Raw genomic sequence first — 22,323 nt, 5'->3', positions numbered from 1 at the left:
AAATTACAGTCATCATTTACAATGAAAGAACAACATGTTAACAGAAGGCTGTGAATTAATGATACTGTGGAAAGAGGATGTGGGAGCTAATCAGACTCCTATCACTGCTGCTAAGGACTGCTCTGATAGCCCTCTAGCAGCTGTCTGCTTCTGCTTCGCTGCCCTTAGCAACCAGTGCTCACAGCAGACTGGAATTCCACACTGCAGTCGTTTCCATGGCAAAATGTATTACAAATGCTGCTAACACCACTCCTATGGCTCAATTCTTCCTTCTTCCTCTGATTATTTTTGAAATTCACTAAAAACTATAGTAACCTTCTACATCTGCAGGAAATGCATTATCACACACATGATCACCATACAATTCCATCATACTCTGGCTACCAGACAGAGAGTATCTCACTTATTTAGTTGGCTATTTACTAAGAATAAATGGCTGAAGGAGACACAGGTAGTGATGAGGATAGGAAACTTTGGATACTGTGCTTTTGTTCAGTATTCTCCTTTTGATTTTTAGTATTTCAGACGTTGTGGTCTTTTTTACCCCAAGTGTTTACTCTTTTCTGTCTCTTTCCTTCTATAAACTGTAACGTGGAAAATGAGAATTTCTGGAATAGAACTCACATTCTGATCCTCACTTGTGGTGTTATTATTGCCTCTTATGAAGAGGGAAAGCCTTGTAGAAGCTTTTCTGGACCCGTTACAAACTTGGTAATTAGGATATTTCAAGTAAGTGAAATTCATTACAATGTACTACTTATATGAAACCTTGTTCGATTGCAGCAGAAACACTAGTTGGAATTTGGATCCAAGAAGTGGAAGGGTGAAAGTGTGGTTCTGGTGCTGATTGAATGAGAAACATGCAGGACAGACTGACTATCTGTGTATTTGGATGACCTGACCTATGGAATAGCTTTAGTTTTGTTCTGTGTTTGTACTGTTCTTCATGTGTTCCTTCTCCCTGTACCAAGGCAGTCACAGTTCAGTCCCCAGTCAAAAAGTAAGTCAAGCTGATGGATTAGTACGCTTATCCTTGATGATAGACAGAAATACTTAATGAATGCTGGACCTTGTATAGATAGCTAGTCGATCGTTTCAGACTTTTTCTATGTGGTAGGAATTGAATGTTCATGAAAATCTGACTAAGGGAGTTAAAGAACAGGTCAAATGCTTTACTGACTCTTGGTTCAGCTTTACTGAAAATGCACAAATACAAGTAAATGTATCTCTGGCACAAATAACTGAAATGATTTGCTTCTCTTGAAAACATAATGCTGGCTTTAGCACATGCAGGTGGTTCGTTTTCTAAAGCTTCTGTTTAAAATTATATACCCTTAATAGTGGTTTTCTCTATTTGAAAATCAGAGAATAGTGATGTCAGTGGAATCTTTCAATCACATCTTAGAGTACCTAAAGTACAATTATATATTATACACTGTTAATCCAGTCAAGATGTAATTTGAGTAGTACATTTTAATATAATATAAAATATAGTCACAAAAACACATCAAGGACACTAATGCAAATTCTGCTTTTTCAAGACTGTAAATCACTGGAACCAGTTCCTTAACTATGACTGCATGTTTGTCACTGCTATTTATATATGCAACTCTAACTCCTTAGTCATGTTTTACAGTAGTTACATTATCACCTTGCATCCTCAATTTTACATTTTTTCTCTTTTATGTTAGGAAGTAGTAACTGTGGCAGAAATAATTCCTGCAAAAATGAAAGTATGATTGGGATTTCTCGCTATGTGCATGCTAAGAGATGAAAATTTTCATGTTTACTGTTTCCTGATATTGGAATCAGGTTGGTCCAAGTGGAACCAAATTGACGGAAACTATATCTATTAACTGAATCTTTTTTTATGGGAAGGGAAATTTCATGTTGTCTTTCCTGCAAGAAGAAACTTGTATAAACAGTCCAATATATGTGAAATTGTGTTAGATGTCAAAATTTAAAGTTTATATAATATGGTGTAGATAGCTGCTTCAAAATGAAGCAATTTCAGTGCAAAACAGATTTATTTTTTTTTAATTCACTTCTAGAAAAAGTCTCGTGTATTTTAATGATGACTATCTTGGGTAGATGCCCACCTTTATGAAGTTTTTCAAGTTCGGACATACTCAGTATTCTGATTTGGTTAGAGCTTCACAGAGAAGTCATCCTATTAACACAGTGTACTTTCCAGGCGAAAAACAAAAGTTAGATGGCAGACACTTCTACAACTACAGCAATCTATTCATTCAATCTGTACTCTCTGAGGATACAGTCATGAAGCCTGCCTGGGTAAACCACATATGTTGCGTGAATGAATTAGAAATTATTGTTCTTAGAGTATTTTCTACTTTTATATTTTGTGTTTTACTGCTAAATATTGAAAATAGAGAGTTTGAAGCTATTTCTCACTGCTTACCAAACTTCTGACTGCGTAACATTTCCAATGAATTGCTACCTCAGTAAGATTGTCTCCTCTCATTTTCTCTAAATAAATAAATAAATAAATAAATAAATAAATAAATAAAAGTCTTAGTAAGTACACTAAGTAGTTACACTTTTATCTACACTCAAGCTCTATCCTAAGCACCACCCCTGGCCATGCAGCATATTTCAATTGTTTATAGGCTTACATCTCTTCACATTCTTGTTCCTACTTCCTTCTTTGGTCCTCTGAGATCTCTCTTCTTCTTCATGCTCAGATGACAGTTTACATCTCATTCCAATTCCTCCTCCTCTCTATTCCTCCATTCAAGTTTTAAACTTCTTCCTATTTCTTCATAGATTGTCCTATACTACAGTCCCTTACAGAGTTCACCTTGTCCTGCCTTCTTTACACTAGAGAAATTCATTTTTTTTCCACCTGAAAACATGGCTTCTTTCCTTTGCTGCAATTCTCTAAATCGACTTTCGCTTTCAATACACCTTTCCTCTTTACACATTCATCACCTGGAAATGTAACTAAGAACTCTGTTTTCCTTCCTCCTAAACCTTTTCTGTTTTCCGTTGGAAACTACTTTTGGTGAAAGTGTCTCATTCTCTTAATTTTACTTTAGCTCTTTCTTTTGCAGAAGTAATTCATTCTCTCCCATAGCACTTGTCTTAGTTTCAGCTGAGACTGAGAATTGTTTGCTTCCGAGTGTCTGGTATGATACTATTTTGATTCCAGGAGAAAAACAATGTTGATAATGCACAGATATTTATAGTTGCCTGCTAAGAAGTGTTGTACAGAACCAAGGCCGTTTGCAGTGAAGGGCCTAAGGAGCTGAGAGGGAACAGAATTAGCTGATTTAAACTGGCCAAAGAGATTTTCCATACCATATGACATGAAGCAGAAGGAGTTTGGAGGGGGGTGGAAATTCATCTCTGTCTCTCTTCCGCTGCTGGGAGGCAGTTGGGCATTGACTGGGGAGTGGTGTGTAATTGCCTGTCCATCTCGTTACATACATTCATATATGTATATGTACATTTGTCGTAATTGTTACCCTTTCCCCTTTCTCGATCTCAGTAGTTTTATCTCAAACCACAAGTTCTACTTTGTTTTTTTCTGATTCCCTTCTCCATCACACTGAGAATGGGGAGTGAGCAAACAACTGTGTGGAGCTCAGCCACCTGCCAGGTTAAACCACTACACCACCACCACTTCTAACTCTAACCGCAGACATAATAGAATGCATAGCCTTCTCTCTAGGTCTCCTTCTATGCCACTGTCAACAATGACATTGTGACCAGGTGTCATTAATTTAGTGTTACTACTGGCAGTGTTTTCATTATCCATCTCCTCTTGTCATCATATTGTTTAGATTAACAATGAATCTCAAAGTCATTCCTTTGCTTCTTAGTGTACAAAAGCTTTAGCTGTGCCATGGCTATCTCTGTACCTCATTGAAATGTTATCATTTCATAACCTTAAGGGATCTCAGTCTTTTGAGATGTTGGTCTTCCTTCTCCTCATGGATTATTTCATCAATTTTTAGCCTGCTTCCAGTGTTGCACATAGAGACAGCCCACAGATATTATAAACTTTGCAGAACTGCATAAACGCCATACAGGTCTATTGGTGATACATAGCCCCTGAAAGACACCTTTTTTTCAGGCCAATCAGAAACATAATGGCAAGCAGATAATATGATATCCAGTGTATGTTCAAAATAGATGATGGCAGTGAGGGAGTTATAATATTGCTACTCCAACATTTAACATATGCTGCTATTTTACAGTAGGCTTTATTCTGTTAAGTTTGGATGCAGTTTCCATGCTCTCAATTTAACACATTTTTCTTACAGAGCTAGCAGTTAAACACTATGAGGGACACTGTCATGAATATTACCTAGACAGTGAGAGAAACAGACATTCAGATAAGAAGGAGCCTTAAATTTTCCTGGTAGATTTTGTCATCTCAAAATGTAAGAATCTCAGACTGAATGCTCTCTTTAGATGTGGCCACTTAACCAAATCATCTTTGTTGGTATAGCAGCTTTTTTTTTTTTTTCCCTTTATGGTTTTTGTTTCTGTAGTGGCCCAAGATTTAAAACACCAGAAAGCACTGTGTTCAGATGTGTTGTTTACTAAGATTAAGTCCAAAGTGCCTTCACTTTTTAAGAAAATGCTGAACAAACATTCTTCTTAAAGTTAGTCCCTTGAAAGTGTTTAAAGTTAGCTTGTGAGCACCAGTGACATTCAAATCACAAATCACTTAAACTAATCTGTTATTGTTCTTCTTCAAGTTACCTTTTTCTTTCTTATCACTCAAAACTGCACCTTTTCTAAAGCAGCAAGTAGGACAAAGCTGAGAACTGTTAGCACATGGTATCCTCGAAGACGAGATCATTTATCTTGGCTTTATTTTTACTTAAAAAGTAGGAAATTAAGGTTTAGCTATTTGAAAATGGAGCAACAAGGAGAAGATTAAAAGAGCAGATGGATATGCGAGAAAAAAAAAGAATCCAAAAAAAGGAACAAAAACGTTGTGGGTGAATCCCAATCTGTCATTTTTAAGGAATCACATGACCAAGTGTAAAACATAACTTTAAATATGACTTAGTAATATGGTATCAGAAATCCATTGGCAGTTACCTATGTCAAGACCCAATGCTCAGTACCATCAGTGAAAAGATTCTCCCCACTTACAGTTGAGTAAAATAACCAAATATAAAATAATCACACTGGACTTCCCTTATTGCTTCATGTATTTCATTAATATTTTTCTCCCAAAATGGAAGGCATTTTCTTGCCACTTTGTTTGTACAAAATACTCCATGCAAGTCTGGAGATCAGTGTGAGTTTCAGAAGAACATATTTATTGATTCTTCTCTAATATAAAGAGCTCTCCACAGCTCTTTATTGTTGACATCTGGCTTTCTTATTACTTCTGTGACTTTTCTGCTTTTGATATATATATTTTTATTAAACTGCACTACATTAGATCTGCCTGCTGATTTTCCATTAAAACCAATAGCATTTCCAGAAAAAATGGACGGTATGTCAAGTCAGAAAAACAAACGTTGAAGGTCTTCCTCTAAATGAAGTGTTGAGATTCAGTAAGTTAACCTACTTTTTTATATAAGGCATGGTATGCTATACAGAAGTGTTAGCTGTACTCCCCAAAAGGAAATATAACATTATGGGGAAAAATTGTCTTAAACTACCTACAGTGGTCGATGTTCATAGCAGAACTTATGTGATCTTTGTATTTTGTCTTACTCTCTGATTAACATTCTTTTACAAGAGAAGGTTCAGAAAATAAATTCTGAATTTTAAGGCAGAAACATCAGCATGTCATGTCAAAATCACAAATTCCTGTTTTTCTTCTGAAAATTGTTTTGTTCAAGAAGGTAGCTGTGCTTTAGATTTCCTTAATCACTATTTAAGCAGAAAATCTAATGAATTTTTCCAAGCAAAATGCATTCATCAAGCTGGACAACAGTCTTGTTCAGTTTCATTTTTGGCATTGTTTGGGCTTTTGAACCCAATTATAAAAAAAACTTCTGAAATTTTGTTTTTGTACCCTGCATAAAACTACAGTTACTGTGCAAGAGATTAAGCTGTCTTTTTTATCACATTGCCTTAGTGGGAAGTGATCTGTATTCTGTGTCCAACCTTTTGGGAGCTATGTTCTTCTCATACTTCTTTGCCCTAGCTTGGTTGTCTTAATTGCTTCCTAGATAACTGCAAGGAAATGATAATGAGTCTTAGCTGGTTAACAGCTTCCCACTGAGCCCTGAAGTGAAAACAGCATAAGTAAGACCATCTTCACTGAAAATGCTAAGAAAGCCTTATGAGAAGCATCTGATAAACTGCAAGTGTCTGCAGTTTCAGAAAACAACACTGCATTTATCCTTCAAATGTGAAAATCTTCCGATTTCCCTTCTAAGTGTTAGGCTAAAAGTGAGTAAAAGTGAATCCAAGTGTGGAGCCCCCAGTACAAGAAAGATAGGGAGCTGTTGGAGAGAGTCCAGAGGAGGGCCACAAAGATGATCAGGAGACTGGAGCACCTCCCCTATGAAGACTGGCTGAGGGAGCTGGGCTTGTTCAGCCTGGAGAAAAGAAGGCTGCGGGGTGACCTCATTGCAGCCTTTCAATACCTAAAGGGAGCCTATAGAGGGGAGGGGGGATCAACTCTTTGAAAGGGTTGATAACTGCAGGACAAGGGGAAATGGTTTTAAGTTGAGGGAGGGGAGATTTAGGCTGGACGTCAGGGGGAAATTCTTTACCGAGAGAGTGGTGAGGTGCTGGAACAGGCTGTCAGAGAGGTTGTGGATGCCCCATCCACGTAGGTGTTCAAGGCCAGATTGGATGGGGCCCTGGGCAGCCTGGTCTAGCGTTGAATGGGGAGGTTGGTGGCCCTGCCTGTGGCAGGGGGCGTTGGAGATTCATGATACTTGATGTCCCTTCCAACCCTGGCCATTATTTGGTTCTGTCATTCTGTGAGTACATTTTGCACTTAAGATCCTACTTTTTTTTAATTGGACACCAAATAGATATCTCTAATCAATCTGAATTGTCTGATGCCTCTCTGACCTGATCTTTCTTTTTTTTTTCCTTCTCCAAAAATTGCTTCCTTCAAGATGAAAACTAGGCATAACTAAATTGCTTTATTTCTCATAAAATGACCATACTAATGATATTTGGAGGAGAAATGAAGCATGAAATATTGCATGTTTCTTTAAAACAAATAGAAATCTGAAGTGCAGATAACTATTAACCATAAGAAAAAAGCATTTGAACACACTGAAGATGCTTTTATATTCACATAGATGGAGATACATGTTTTCAATGTGCAATTGAAAAAAAATTTGCAGATAAAACTCATACCAGTCAGTGAAAGTTTGGCACACACTTTGTAATTCACATGTGCTTATGCAGTTGCCATCCAGGTATAAACTATATTTTCAGATAACAGAGGAATTTACTGTCAGGGAGGTCATGGAAAACTAAACACTGAAATGGTTGAGCTAATATAACCTTCAAATATTTAAACCTTTACGAAAATTAAGCTGGTGCTAATTTTAACCTCAAGTGACATTACATGTAGATCATAAATCACAGACTCATAGAATGGTGTGGGTTGAAAGGATCAAGCTCCTACCCCTCTGCTGCAGACAGGTCCATCAACTTCCACATTTAATACCAGACCAGGCTGCACAGGGCCCCATCCAGTCTGGCCTTGAACACCTACAGGAATGGGGCATCCACAGCTTCTCTGGGCAGCCTGTTACAGCACCTCACCATTCTCAGAGTAAAGAACTTTCCCCTGATATCCAACCTAAATCTTCCCTCCTTCAACTTAAAACCATTTCCCCTTGTAATGCTACTGTCTACCCTTTCAAAGAGTTGACGCCCCTACTGTAAATAGGCTCCCTTTACATCTGAAAGGCTGCAACGAGGTCATTCCACAGCCTTCCCTTCTCCAGGCTGAAGATGTATGTGCACTTGTGTATTCCTGTGATATATACACATTAGATTCCTCAATTATTAACCCCTTGCATGTTTGCCTCAGGAAAAAAAAAAAAAAAAAAAAAAAAAAAAGTAGAGAAAAAAAAGTAGAGAAAAAAAAGTAGAAAGTTTCTTTGGTTTCTTCATCTTGGGAGATGGGAAAGGAGAAAAGTGCTCAATTTCACTTTGTTAGCACCATTGCCACTTACTCTTCTTTCATCCCTAATCCCTGAAGTTCTCTCTTGCCACCCCCAGCTGTCAACACAGTCTGGTTTGTCACCTTCTAATCCACTCCAAAAAAGGCTGAGTGTGGAGTAAGTGCCAGTGCTGCTCTCCAGGGCCTTGAGTAGTAGACTCATTCACAAGAGTTTATACAGCACAAGGAAAGTAGGGTGAATTTTATGCTGAGTGGAAGGTGAATTCATGTGTACATCTATGCAATGATGTAACATAAATAACAGGTAGGGCTGCAAAGATAGTTATGTCCGGAAAAATGACATTTATTTAACAGGTGCTATATAGTGCAACTGAATTTAAGTGACAGTCTAAACCTCTATTGCAATAGTAATTTTGAAGGCCAAATGACAGGACTGAGATTTCTCCAGTTGTGAATTTAAGAAAAAAAGAGAGAGAAACAATTGTTACATAGAAGGCGCAGACTACAGTTAACACAAGAGAAAGCTATGGCTGATAGAAGCAGATGCTCAGGACTATAATGTAGTTGATAGCTACTTGACATCATGCAGGGCTCAAACTGAGGGAACAGAGTAGGATCTTAGTTTCCTTCTGTAATTTGCAGAGCAGGGATTAGCAGCTCTGAAAGGGAAGAGGCTCAAGCATTGGCCTTTGATGCCAGTTTGTACTACAAAGAAAGGGCTGCTGACAGAGGCCTGACAGTGCAGAGCTGTCTGGGACATGAGGGTGTGCTTGGACTGCACATCCAAGTCTACTACTATCAGTTCCAGCTATCTGAATCTGAAAGCAGCCAAGTGTATTCATAAATGAAAAATATATACACATTTGCAGTTCAGGGTAACTTACAGAATCATTAGAAAAAAAAACCTGTTTCTATAACTATATTGATCATAAGAACAAAATGGAGAGAATATAGAAATATATGTGAGAATGGGGTAAGTTCACTGAGAGAAGAATCAGGAAAGAGATCTACTGGAATGATCTTAGAACAAGACTCTGTGTTAACTTGCTCTGTTCTTATGCCTTGTCTCTTATCGCCTACTACTCTCTGCTAAGTAACTGACCAATCACACCAGTTTAATCTGTGATTAACAAACTAGGCAGTCTTTGATTTTAAGAGAAAACTAGCTGAGCAGAGTCAAATACTACCAGTATAAGATTAATATTATGAGAAAATTTATCTCTCGTTAATAGGGTTAAAAGCTTATAATGTTCAACGTCAGCTGTATGAATTCATAGCCAACTGAAACAACAGTATAATTTGCTAGCTTGCTAAAATGAAGCATGATATAGCTACCTATTCAAGTTTGTAGGGTTCTTAAAATCAAAATGGATTATTTTTCATTCATAGTTACAACTGTGAAAGAAGTGCAAGTAAGAGGATGTATAACTATGGTATTCCCAGGAGGAGAGTTTTATGGGTTATCTTTTTTCATTAAGTTAGTACTGGAGTAGTAATAGCTACCCACAGCAAAGAGCTGAACCCTCCCATCCTACTCTACCTGCACAAATACATAGCTACTACATGAAGGCTGCTAAGCCACTGTGCTGTCTGGAGGGAAGCAGCTTTCCAGTTACTTCTGTAAACTTGCTTTTTTCCTTCAGTAGTTCTATTTTCATCTTTGTCTTCAAACACTATAAGTGCTTCTTAAGTATCAGTCTTTAGCATGCCTTCAGGATTAGGAGGCAGTTCAGTATGCTGAACTCTTCATTGTTTGATCTATATTTGATCAGGACACTCTGGTCCTGTGTTCCATCTACTTGCTGCAAATTGCTTGACTTCTGACACATTCCTCTTGAAATGGGAGTCATATGCTCTTCTATTTCCCTAAAGGGCTTTTCTACAATGGTTTGTCCTAGATTCAAGGTCTCAGGATTTCATACAAATATAATTAATAATAAAAATACAAGGCAAATGTATATGAAGTTCAAAAGCAGATTTTTATGTAATTTCTTATTCTTCTCTTTATGAATTCCTAAGAATGCCTTGTTTTTTAAAAAAAATTATATAAAAAAAAATATATATACAGTAGTCAAAAAGATGCTATTCTGTACTATAGTTACTCAAGTTGGAGAAAGTGTTAGTATCTTAAAAGGATGGGAGATAATTCTCAGCTTGCAGTGATTTTAGTTTCTTTAGAATTGCATAAGCCACATCCACAATGGTAGACAACAAATTGTCTGTAACATGAAAATTGGAATTGTAACCAGACATAAAGTTGTAACCACCACATTAGGGTGAAAAGTAAAGATTAAAAAATGGCAGCTAAATAAAATCACGGCAAAAAGCTAACAAAACAACAGCAAAAATGTTTACAGCATATGTTAGGATTGATAAAAATACAAGTACCAGTGATAATGTTGACGGGAGATGGAAAAGAACAAATGGCACCCATGCCAAGACCTTCAAGTTGGATTTAGGCTAGGAACAAACTAAGAGCAGAGCAAATGACAGATATAAATAGAATATGAGCTGTAGCACTCTGCTCCATTATGAGATAATTGGAAGAGATAGATAAGGGAGAAGTCTGAAGTGAACATCATGTACTTAATTTTTTTTAAGTCATTTAGAAAGGTTCTATGGAGACTGATGCTGCAATAATAATAATAATATATATAAGAAAAAGTAAGCAACCCAAAAAGGCTGCTGTAATACAAAATGAGAACCTGTCCTCACAGGAGACATTTTCTTCAGGAAAGAAGGTACAATAACAATGCCACTATGGCCAAAGAAGCATAGAAATATACCATCATTTTTATATTTTTTTTTAATAATTTTTTTTAATAGAAGTAGATTAGGTTGAAAATCAAAGATGAAAGAAAAAACTGAGTAGGAAAGTGATATAACTTGAAGAATAAAATAACATGCAGTCCTTTGTCATAAAAGAATATGTATTCTACCTGGAGCTAGAACTGAGAGAATCCTAATAGAGTAAGCCAGGTAACTTCTTACAAATGTACAAAAGCAGAGGATTTTTTGCACTTATAAAGTAGAAGTAGCCTAAGCAAGATAGAATTAATCATCATTGGCCTTGAACCCAAACAATAAGCACACTAAAATAATCAGTAATGTTGAATAAGTATTTCAACACTTATGCACATAGTCAGTTGCAGTGCAAAGAAATAATAAATCCATATATCTCAATTCTCTCTGTGTGGTGTGACATGGTATTATATAGACAGAAGTGTGTTCATCAGCATTAACTGACAAGAGTGACTGCTGTACATGTGGCCACAGAAGTGATAAAAGTGTTTTGTAGTCTAATGTAGACATAAACTTCAGGTATAGAGTGAGCCACTTTGGCTCTGAGGAGGGAAAACAGTAGAAACAGGCTGTCAGAATATTGCATATTCCTATATATATATATGTATATGTGTGTACCAGGTACTCAGATAAATGTAGCTGCACAACGCAAAGTTGCTAAATGATTTACTCTTATTTTTCTGTTTTCTATTGTGGTTTTTCTATTGCTTCAATTGCAACCTAACTTGCAAGTGATAATTTTAAACGCATTTTTGTCTGCTCTATCAATTGTGTGTAAGTATATACTTATCAGTAAGCGAAGTACTTGGTATCCTCATAGGAGAACTGATAAATAAAAGACTACCAAATAAATACTTTGAATACTCACACCGAAGAAAAGGCAAAACATCAGTTGTTAATCTGAATGAAGTTTCCTTTGGGCCCTCATCTAGAAATGCTTTCTAGATTGTTTCTGTGGTTTGTTTTGGTTTGCTTCTTTTAATTTTAAAAAACAAGAAAATTAAGGATTCCAAGAGATAAGGATATCACTTTGCTTGGTATTGAGAAAAAAATAGGAAAAAAACAGTTTTCCCTATTAAGAATTTATTACTAAATATATAAAAGAAGATAAAGATTTAATGACTTCATTTGTTACAATAAACATTTGTCTTAGCTGAAGAAGTATTGAAAAGGGTAGGACTGGGAATGAAAAAGTAAAAAATTCAACGATTAGTTTTACAAAGACCCTCATTCCCTTCACTTGCATGCAAGTGAAATCCTGCATCATATAACGAGTTAATGAGACTATGGCTACTTACTGTCACTGTAGGCTAATATTCCAACCTAGTACCTCATAAGGCATAGAGCAGTTGTCACAAATCTGTGATTTGTGTTTATGTGTAAAAGGAAATTGGTCTATATTGATAACTTTTCAGTCTCTACTGCATGCTTCTTTTTTTTTTCCCCACAAAAAGAGTGTCTATTTATTTATATACTTTAAGGAATTACAATGACTCACAAACTCTGAACACATAATAGAACAAATGAATGTCACTGGTATCTTAGATGTCACCTGTCTAATACTGTTCTTCACAGCCAACAAGGTACAGTGTAACTACAGATTTCATGTAAATCTCATTCTCCTTGGAGTGAGCTATTACACTTTCTATTACACATACATAAGGTATGGTTTTTAATTGGCTTTTTCTTAGATTAAGAAAACTTTAAAATATTTTTCACAATATTTTAGCAGTTTATTCTATATCTTTTATTCTAGTTAAATAGCACTTTCACAACGTAGTGCGATGATTAAGCACTTCAGTGTAAAAGTGCTGCTCATCAGTAGATTACCTGGTAGAATTCTGTGCCCGGTATTTTATTTTTTAAATAATCTCAAAATTCCATGATGTGCTTTAGATGTTTTTACAAAATGAGTTAGCAGGTGCCTTTGAAAAGTGGCTTGTTCAATGTAAACTATGACCTCCCAAATGAAGGCAGATATTTCAAAGTTCGGTGGCTTTAGTGAGGGTCAAATTACTTAAGATTTTTTCAGCTAACTGTATTGCTGAGATGGGTTTGAATAGGTTTTGTTGTATCATTGTTCTTATGCTTTATATAGATCTTAAGGCAGAGCAGTTAGTAATAGGTGGAATACCTGCATACAATGAGCAGAGGTGTGTTTATGGATCAACTATATTAACATAAGGAGGTCTGATAATGAATTGTCAAATGCCTAGGGTAATACAAGAAGGCATAACAGTACTTTCAACTCTTTCTTCTTTCCATATGAACATTTCTGTCCATGTAAAGTGGCACTGCCATTCCTAGAAAGGAAAGGAATTTCTAAACCCACAGGTCACCATAGCCCAAAGAGAAGTAGCAGCAGATTGTTAGACAACTCCAGCTCTTCGTCGCCACTCCACAAGTCTCAGATTAGCCCATGGTGCATGTCACAAGACTGGCTCACAAAAATTCCCTTTCTACCATTTCTCAGACATCCCTACTGATATCCTCAGAGATGCTTTACTCTGAAGCATTTCTAGTGGCCCAACTCATTCTTCCTAGCGTGAAATGCCATGCCAAGGTTGCATTAAACCTGTTTGAATGACCACTTGAGTTGGTTAAACAGCACAAAAATCACATTGTTCAAGTTTTCATGAATAGTTAATTGCTACAATTTGTCGTATTAAAAAAAATTTATAATACAGCATTCATCTTACTTTGTGAGGTTTTTTGTTTCGTGGGTTTTTTTTCCTCCAGACTATAATCTGTAAATTGCCAAATTAGGGGAAAAAATCAGAAGCAAAAACTAATCTGGCCCTTAAAATCCAGTGCACTTTAAATGTATGGGGGTTTTTGTGTGAGATTAGCTAAATTAATCAGTCAGTTAATTAATGTTTGTGTACTACAGAATATTTTGCTACACTTTATGTGTCTGTATTTTTTTTTTTTTTTTTTTTAATGATTACTGAGAGAACAAAACAGTAATTAAAAACCAGGTAGTAACTACAAAAACATCTTTTAAATAATAGTTCATATATCTGATTAAAACATTTGTATGGGAACTGTTGAGTCACAGCCTAAACCACTGATTGATCACCTGGGGAAAGGATCTGGTCAGCCCTGGGAGCACGGGTGTAGGCAATTCAGCTGTGTGATGGAGTCTAGCTGCACCTCTCTTAAAGCTCATTTAAGGGCTGACTGGTAGTAGGGAAGGATCTCTTGCTGGAGATGCCCCCCCCCTCTCTTCTGGAGTTTTCCTCCTGAGCCTAGATGTTTAGAGATGGGTGAGCGCTTTTTCTTTGTAGTTTTCTTTGTAGTACCCTTCTATCATGCTAGTCCCTTTGTCAGTACATTTCCTGTATCACCATTCCTCTGTGCTGATCTGTCTGACTGTTACACCACTAATCAAATACAAAATTGTTATACGCAGTGGAAACAGAGTTTGCTTACTTTTCAAAAGGGTGCATTCAGTTAAAGATAGAGGGTAGTGTTCATACCATCTTTGCTAGAGCTGGCTGTGATTGACAGGGAGAATTGCAAGGCAGTAGTAATAAGTAACCAATGCCCTTACTTCATTTCCATGTGAGTATGGGAAACCAAACCCCTTCTGGAGTAAGGGGATGTTGTGCATTAACAGATGCTGTCACATAAAGAACAAATATAAAGCAGTGTTCCAGTCTCAGCTTAACATTTTTCCCATTTGTATTTGTTTCAGATTTGGTTTAACACTGCTTTTATCTGTGCTTAAGTCTTTTCTAGTCACCCGGGGAAGAAAAAACAAAGTGAGGAAGACATTAAACCCCCCTAGAACAATATGGCTATTTAGAATAATACAGAGGCTGTTTTAAAATGTTTACTCCTTATTAAATATCTCAATAATTACTGTATTTTGAAGGCGCACTGTAACTTAAAGATACTTGAAATACAAGTGGCGTTAACTCTAACACTGTAAAAAGCTAAAGCACAAACTCTTTTCTTTGCAGAAAGCACTTTGACTCAGAATACAGTATCTAGGAGACAGGGAAAGACTTTCCTGGCAGGGCTAATCTATAGCTAGGACTGCTGCTCAAATCTTGTAAATTGCTCCTACCAGGCATATGATCCTTGTCCAGCTGTTACATTTCCAGTAACTAATGGCTAAACTCCCTGCCTGAGAGTTAGAATAAATTTTTTTTCTTGTTCTTAACTCAGTAGATAACTTGTCCAGCACTGACTAGTTATAACCTAATGCCTTCCACCTCATCTACCATGGCTTGATACTCAACAAAGTCAAGCAGAATGATATGAGATTTAGTGATTGGATTTCCACCACAGATCTACAGCACTGCCTCACAGACATCTCTATATATGGAGACAGAATTTGTCCCTCAAGGGATGCTTGTCAGTAAATAATAATATCACTGTTTTTATCTCTTAATGAGTGTTTCTGTTTTACTGATACTTCCCACCGGGAAGTTAACTGATAACATAATTAGTAGATGACTGTGTGGAGGAGGCTGGAATCTTTAAGGCATTCTGCACCAAATCTTCTGTGCTGCAGAACTTTTACGGTAGTTGAACGATATTCATTTTAAAGGATTTAATGGACTAGAACAAGTCACTGGATAGAGTGCACGTACCATAGCCTTCAATTCAAAAGAGTACTTTTAGTACACTACAAATTTCCAGTCTAGGAACTTGATGTATAGCACTAAGATGTTTAGAAAAAATCTTCATAATAAGCGTTTTGAAGCTTCAGACATTTGGGATGTTCCACATGACTCACAGGAAAAAAGGAGGTAATAGAAACCAATGCTACCATTTGTTATAAAAGAATCATTCTGACAGTAATCACAGCAACACAGAAATTTACTGTTATTCTATCACAGCCAATGATTATGATTTATAATAATCATAAAATTAAGAGAGAGAACATTTGGGAAGGAACTGATCAGTTCCCCACGGAATACTGTAGTGTCTGCCAGATGTAAAGTAGCACGGATAAAGGTTCTAGATGGAAAAATAAGAGCTTTTGAGTATTAAGTGTATAATTAAGTAATAATTGAAGTACCAAGCACATTTACAAACTTGGCCAGGAGAAGACAAAAATTTAAAAAATTTTAAAAATTAAAAATAAAAACTCTTTCAGAGTTTTGAAGCTGAGTTACTTAAACTTTTTCTGCACCAGAAAACTTCTGCAGATGTTCACCATTGAGGTCTTTCTAGGACAAGTACAGATATAACACGGAACTGTTTCTCTTATCTTTTTATCTTTTCCCCAATTCCAATTTGTGCTAGATGAAGTGGACTACAGAAATAATACATCTTTGTTTCTGCTGTTGTTGTAAGAATGATGCTAAAACATGTATAAGCTGACAGAACCACCTTTTGTGGAGTATTGCTTCCTCTTCACCTCTTCCACATAAGGAAGTTCATTCCTCCTTTTACCTGTAAGATTAACTAAAAAAAAGGGACTTAATCCAACAATTAGTTGAGATGGAAAGTGAGTTCTGAAATACGAATTTTTCTATGAGAACTGTGCTCCTAAACCTGCTACCTGAAGTATAAATATAAACCTCTAAATGTGGCTGGTGCAGTGGTTTTGAAATGTTAGTATTTTTCTTTATTTTTTAATTATTATTAACATGCAGCAGTTTTTTTCAGGTTTTTGGGCAACTCAAGCTTTCCAAATACCTCTGTGCAGAGTCTCACCACAGTTACCATGGAACTATTTACTTTCTTAGTCAATTAGACCATTAGAATCTTAAGTGGTTTCAGTCAAAATCAAGCTTCTGAAACAGAATTTAGGATTCTAAATTGCTGAATTGCTTTGAAAAATTACTTATATTGCCAAATATATCTGGATTTGTTTTTATTTGCGTAAGATCTTTTACTTTGTGATCTGTGTTAAATGGAAGAACTCAATACATTTTCCAAAATGAAGAGGTCAAATTGAAGGAAATAGGGGGGTTTATTTTGAAGAAATCATAACAGAATCTTCTGAGGAGGTGCAGAATTTTCATGTGATTTGAATCAAGGGTCAGATATCTTAAGTCACTTGATTCAGAAATGGGTGAGCTTTTAACCCCTCTTAGTTGAATAATCTCAGGTGACTTCCAAAAAGTAAGACAAAGGAGGGCTCTACTCCGTAATACGCACTGTGCCTTCTGAGGTTTACAAGAGGAGCTGTTCCTTGAAAGTAGTGTCAAATGACAGCAACAAACAGTTCTCCAAGTGGTGTGTGGAAGTGCTGCAATGTCTGGATCTCTTTCCAGATAGGTGGTAATGTTGATTTAAGTGGTAAGCAGATTAGAAAGGAAATCTGGTTTTAATTTAATCCATTCAGTAGCCAATATAACAAAGCTAACGCTTGCCTGCATGGTTTTATTATTAAAGTATATGCTATAGCAAAATGACTCAAATCTTCATCCTTGGTACAGGAGCAGTATTTGAAATGTGTTCCCAGTACCAGCTAATGTCTCTTCTTACTTAGGTACAGAAAAGAAAAATGCAGAACTGAGAAATGTAAATTTTTTCCTCTGACTGTGAAATTGTAAACACTTAGTGGAACAGCATATGGAAATTATGAAATCTGATGCTTTGAGTGTGAGAGTTACAAAATGCATCAAGGTTCAGTGTTCTCTTTTATTTACTCTTTTGGTATGTGATTTTGAAGTAGCATAGTCACAGTGATTCTTTCTTGAGCATTTTACTTCTCCGTGTAACTTGGAAATCCAACAGGCAGTAAAATTTAATAGTAATATAAAAAATGTTTTTGACTATAAACTCTTGTGTATAGTATTGCAGTTCAAATGACAGACTGTATTAATTCAATGCTCTAATGTGTACCCTGTGGTCTCTTCATTAATATTGCTAGAAATATTCAGTATTTATGAAATTTACATTGGTATACAAGGACCAAAGAAAATCCAACATTCTGCTTAATCTTGCAGAAACCCAGAGGGATTTGAAGTGTAAAAGATAGTAAAAACAAAATGTTACATTTTTGAGGTCAACAGAATCTCCTGCTGCACATTTTTAAAACATCCATGCATTTTTTCCTTTTCTGTCTCTAAAATATTGTGGGAAAGGAATTATAACAATAAAGGTGTTTAACACACTTATTGCCTTCAGTTTAAGGCTATACAGTGTGTTTGAGGAAGAGGACCCAGGTATGAATGTGTCTGCTAGTTATACTTGGACCTCCCTGTAGCAGAGCTGCCATATATATGTAAAATGAATGTGTGACTTGCAGGAAACACAGGCAACTTAAAAAAAATAAAAATAAAAATAAAAAAAAAAAATAGTAGCAGAAATAGGAAAAGCAGTGTGTAACATTCAAGGGTAGATGTTATTTCCACAATAAAATGACAGTGATCCATTCTGGGTACATCTTTAGCAGTAAGACAATGGGCCCAGGCACTGACACTGACATGAAATGACAAAGAATGCCCTATATACACACTGTGTGGGAGTGTTTCCTTGGACATTCTAAATGCCAGACCGCTCCTGGATGCTGCTCAAACTGTTTTGGCTACCTGGTGATAGCCAAAAGCATGCAGCAGAAATCCAAACAGGTCACTAGTGTAAGCAATCACAGTGGTGAGTAACATTCTTGACTCTACATGTTACTTAAACTCTGAACTTATGACTAACCTTACTAAGAAAGCACTCATACCAACAGAATGTTAATGCTTTTTTTTTTTAATTAATATTTTTAACTTGGAATTCTTTTAGCTTCTATTTATCTGCTTTGGCTTTTTTTGAAGTATATAATGAGTACACAGTTAGATGAAACAATATATTTTCTGTTTTCCAAACAGCTTTTTTGAAAGTTGACGTGGGAGCCTGAAGTTAATATCTTTTCCAGTTCTTTGAAGCAAATTATTTGCCAGATTTAAACCACATCAGGTCTTCACTGTGATTCACTTACAAGGATATTTTCTACTTTTGTTTCTGATGCTCTTCAACTCAGCTGGTAAGACTGATAATTGATTATCAGTAGGCTTATAAAAGCTGAAACTATGTGTTATGCAACTTACTGTTACAGTTGTGCTTCAGTGAAATCTTACTGAACTGATGGGTAAATGGCTGCTGCCGAGATAATCCCCGAGTTATCCCTTTACTCCTGCTCCCTTCCCAGGCAGCCAGACTGTATTATGATGGTAAAGAAAAACATCTAAGAATATCCACTAAATCAAAGTATTTACTTCAGTTTCAGTTATTTTCAAGAGCAAAGGCAAGACTTCACCAAGGGATATTAGTGATATTTACATAATTAGTGATAAAGTCAGTTATTCAGTCTTATCACCCATGGTCCAGTGGTTGGATCACTTACATGGCCAGAACAATGAAAGCACCTGCTGCAGAAATAATTGTGTGGCACCTGTGTACTTCAGCCACTGTGCTGAGCTTTCACCTGCTCTCCCATCTGGACATATGTGAAAAGCTTCCACATATGTCCAGAGTATTCACATACGTTCCAAAATATTTAAATATTTTACATGGTGACAGGATTGTGAGTGCCTCTACTTAAAAAATAAATAAAACGACACAAAAAGATCTGAGTAAATTAATATTTTTTTTCCATATGAAATGTGAATAGCCAAATGGGGACTGAAGTTTTACTGGAAGAGCAATCCTAGTGAGAAAATGGCGTTTAGAAGTCTATCTGCAGACAGGGACAGAGGTAACAACAATTTTCCCTAATCAGAGTCCCGTTACTTTCAGCAAAGAACTTTGTGCATGCATTTTATAAGCAAATAGAATTATTTAAAATAAATATCTGATCAAATTCTCCCCTTAAAAGCAATGAGCCTAAAACAGCAAATTAAGAGTTCAGATGTAGCAGGCCTGAGGTTTATCAATCACAGGTGGAAATCGTTGGTATCAATCTGTGCACAGGAGTCAAAAGCAATTAGAAGAATGAAGTTGCAGTGAACTGGAAACATGCAAAAAATTATTTTCAGGATCTTGACCAATGGCTAGTAACCTCTGAAAATGAGCCATATTGATCACATGCCTTTGTTCAGCCATGCTATAAGGCTACTTCAACTGTATTATAGTTTTCAGGTATTCCAGTCGTAGTTAATGTCTATTCAGTTGAAGATGGTGTAAAGCACAACCTTTGGCAATATCTGTATTACGTGCTAATTAGAAGAGAATACAAGAAATGTGCTTCACCAAACACAAACCTGGGTCACTTATGTAAGGTCACAAAGAAAAAAGAAAAAAAAGAACCAATGTCATACTCATGTAATATCAATCCTGTGGTGAACCATTTCAAACTTTGTTAAAAGTCCTCACAGGTCTTTAGCCTCTTTAATGAAGTATTTCCTGAAAGTGTCTAATATTAAAAATATATGGCCATATTTTTATACAGAGTATGCTTTTGGTATACTGGATAGTAACAAAATATCAGCAGTGGGATTGCAGTAATATTTCAGTATTGAGTGATCTCCTCTACTAGAGAACAAACAAAAAGAAAAACAATGATATGATATGATATGACCATATCATAAGATGGGCAAATAAAAACTCAGATTTTTTTTTTTTTCTTTTTTTAAGAACGGACTTTGTTCAGATAACAGAAAGCAAGTATCTGGAGACTGCTATGGTAACTTGCAGCACTGGAGAAGAGTGCTGCTATGACAGCCTCATGCAAAGTAGAGCCAACTGCACAGCCTTCCCCCCATGCTGCAGCTGTGTCCAGACCTAACAGAGGGCAATAGCTGAAGTTCTGGAAAGCCATTTCTGCTCTTTTCAGTCCTGGCTTCATAATTTATATTTCAGATGTGACTAGAGATAGTTATTTCATTCATGGATGTTAACAAAATAATTAAACTATTAACTATTCATATTCCACTAGCCCGTTGGTGTAGTTTTCCAATAATAATCATGCTCTGTAATGCTGTTATGCTATAGTTCTGCTATCAGTATTTTCCAAGGATTTATATATATATATATTTCATTAAGCAGACGTAGACTTGCAGTAGGAATTTCCACGCTATGGTTTATAGTTGCTTATACGCAATTTCCAGTGTGAGATCAGCCCCATGCTTGCTCCACAGAAGGTAACGTTATGAAGTTTAGGAAAGCAAGTCAAACAGAAGTTTGAACTAGAGATGGCAGAAGTTTTAATCCACAGAGTGGTCCGAGAAGTGTCACAGAGAGTATTTTATTTTTGTTAGCCATCACAATCTTAGCTAAATAAACAAACAGTTAATAAAGAAAGGTTGTGGGCTTTTTTCCTATTCCAGTCAAAAATAAAAAGGAGGTATATTATCTACTTTTTCTAAAGTCCTCAAAGAATGCTGTCATCATAAAATTATGTGCACAGAATACACTTATAATTTAATTAGTATTTAAAATATACAACCATGCTTTGATAAATCCAGTAACTCCCTTGCACTGAACTAATAAGCATGCAATGCCATCATTTCCAGCCACCACGTTTTCATGACTATCTTAAGACATCGTTCACTATTTCATAACTGTCTGGGTAAATGGAATTTGTTTAATTACTTCATTGTATACCGCACTGTCATAAAGAAAATACCAAATTTTGCTTTTATGTGAACTTGTGAGCAATGAGAGGTCTTTTACTATTATTATTTATTTAGGAAAGCAGCTAAAATTGCAAGAGTAGATCAGCGTTAAAATCAAAGTTTCTGGCTGCTGAGTTCAAGCATGACTCACCCTGGCAGTACAACTGTATTGAATTAAAATCGGTTCAACATAGCATTACAGACAAGCAGGCTTTTCTGCCATTTAACCATAGGGAATTCTTACTGCAAAGCAGACCTCACGCGGTTCTGCAGGCGCTGTGAGTGAATCGCTCGCTGGCACGGCAGGTCGCGCGATCACATAGCGGCACCACGGTGCCGGTGATCACCAACGCTACTTAGCGCTTGGAAACGAAGCACGCCTTGGTGCGCCATCGGTTTGTTGTCTTTAATCCTCGCAACGATTCACAACCAGATGAAGGCAATGGCCATCCCAGCCTGAATCGCGGCGCGGAAAGAGAACGCCGGGCGGGAGCCGCGTGTCGGACAATAGCGCCGCTCCCGGGGCAGCCGAAGCGCGGCTCGGCGCGTTCCCCCGCGGCCGGTCCCGCATCCCGCCCGCTCCTCCGGCCCCGTTTCTTCCCCTGGAAAGTTTGCCCGGGCGCGGAGCCCCCAGAGCAGGGCCGCGCCTCGCCGCCCCCCGCCGGCCCGGCCCTCCGTCGCTCCGCCGCGCCGCTCACCTGTCGTCGCTCTGCCAGCCCTGGTCACCCAGCAGCAGATCTCGAAAGCGGTACCGCGGCGGCAGCGGGGGGACCTCGCTGTCCAAGTCCACCATCCTGCCCGGCGGAGGCGGACCGACCCGCGGAGCGCCGATCGCTCCCGGACGCCGGTCCGCGCCTCCGGGGACGGAGCGGCGCGGCACGGCGGCGGTGCCGGATCGGGGCCGGCCGTCCCCGGACGCCC

At 37.3% G+C, this 22,323-nt stretch overlaps 1 protein-coding gene and 1 long non-coding RNA gene across 5 annotated transcripts in view; one reads left to right on the top strand and one right to left on the bottom strand.

The window, feature by feature from the left end:
* Nucleotides 1–22,323, bottom strand: part of KCNT2 (potassium sodium-activated channel subfamily T member 2) — a 118,970-nt gene extending 96,647 nt beyond the window's left edge. For all 4 annotated transcript variants that reach the window (XM_048945755.1, XM_048945756.1, XM_048945758.1 and 1 more), the window contains exon 1: nt 22,101–22,323. In XM_048945755.1, the coding sequence (XP_048801712.1) occupies nt 22,101–22,195 (95 nt within the window). In that variant the 5' untranslated portion in view covers nt 22,196–22,323. The remainder of the gene's footprint in view (nt 1–22,100) is intronic.
* On the top strand, nt 14,078–21,882 carry LOC125693611 (uncharacterized). The gene is made up of 4 exons (XR_007377179.1): nt 14,078–14,160; nt 18,679–18,833; nt 19,461–19,544; nt 20,423–21,882. It is a non-coding gene; the product is annotated as an uncharacterized LOC125693611 (long non-coding RNA).

The sequence above is a fragment of the Lagopus muta genome, chromosome 5 (genome assembly GCF_023343835.1).
Source record: "Lagopus muta isolate bLagMut1 chromosome 5, bLagMut1 primary, whole genome shotgun sequence".
NCBI classification, from domain to species: domain Eukaryota; kingdom Metazoa; phylum Chordata; class Aves; order Galliformes; family Phasianidae; genus Lagopus; species Lagopus muta.
The sequence above is the reverse complement of the archived record's forward strand: the minus strand, read 5'-3'. Positions and strand labels throughout refer to the sequence as shown.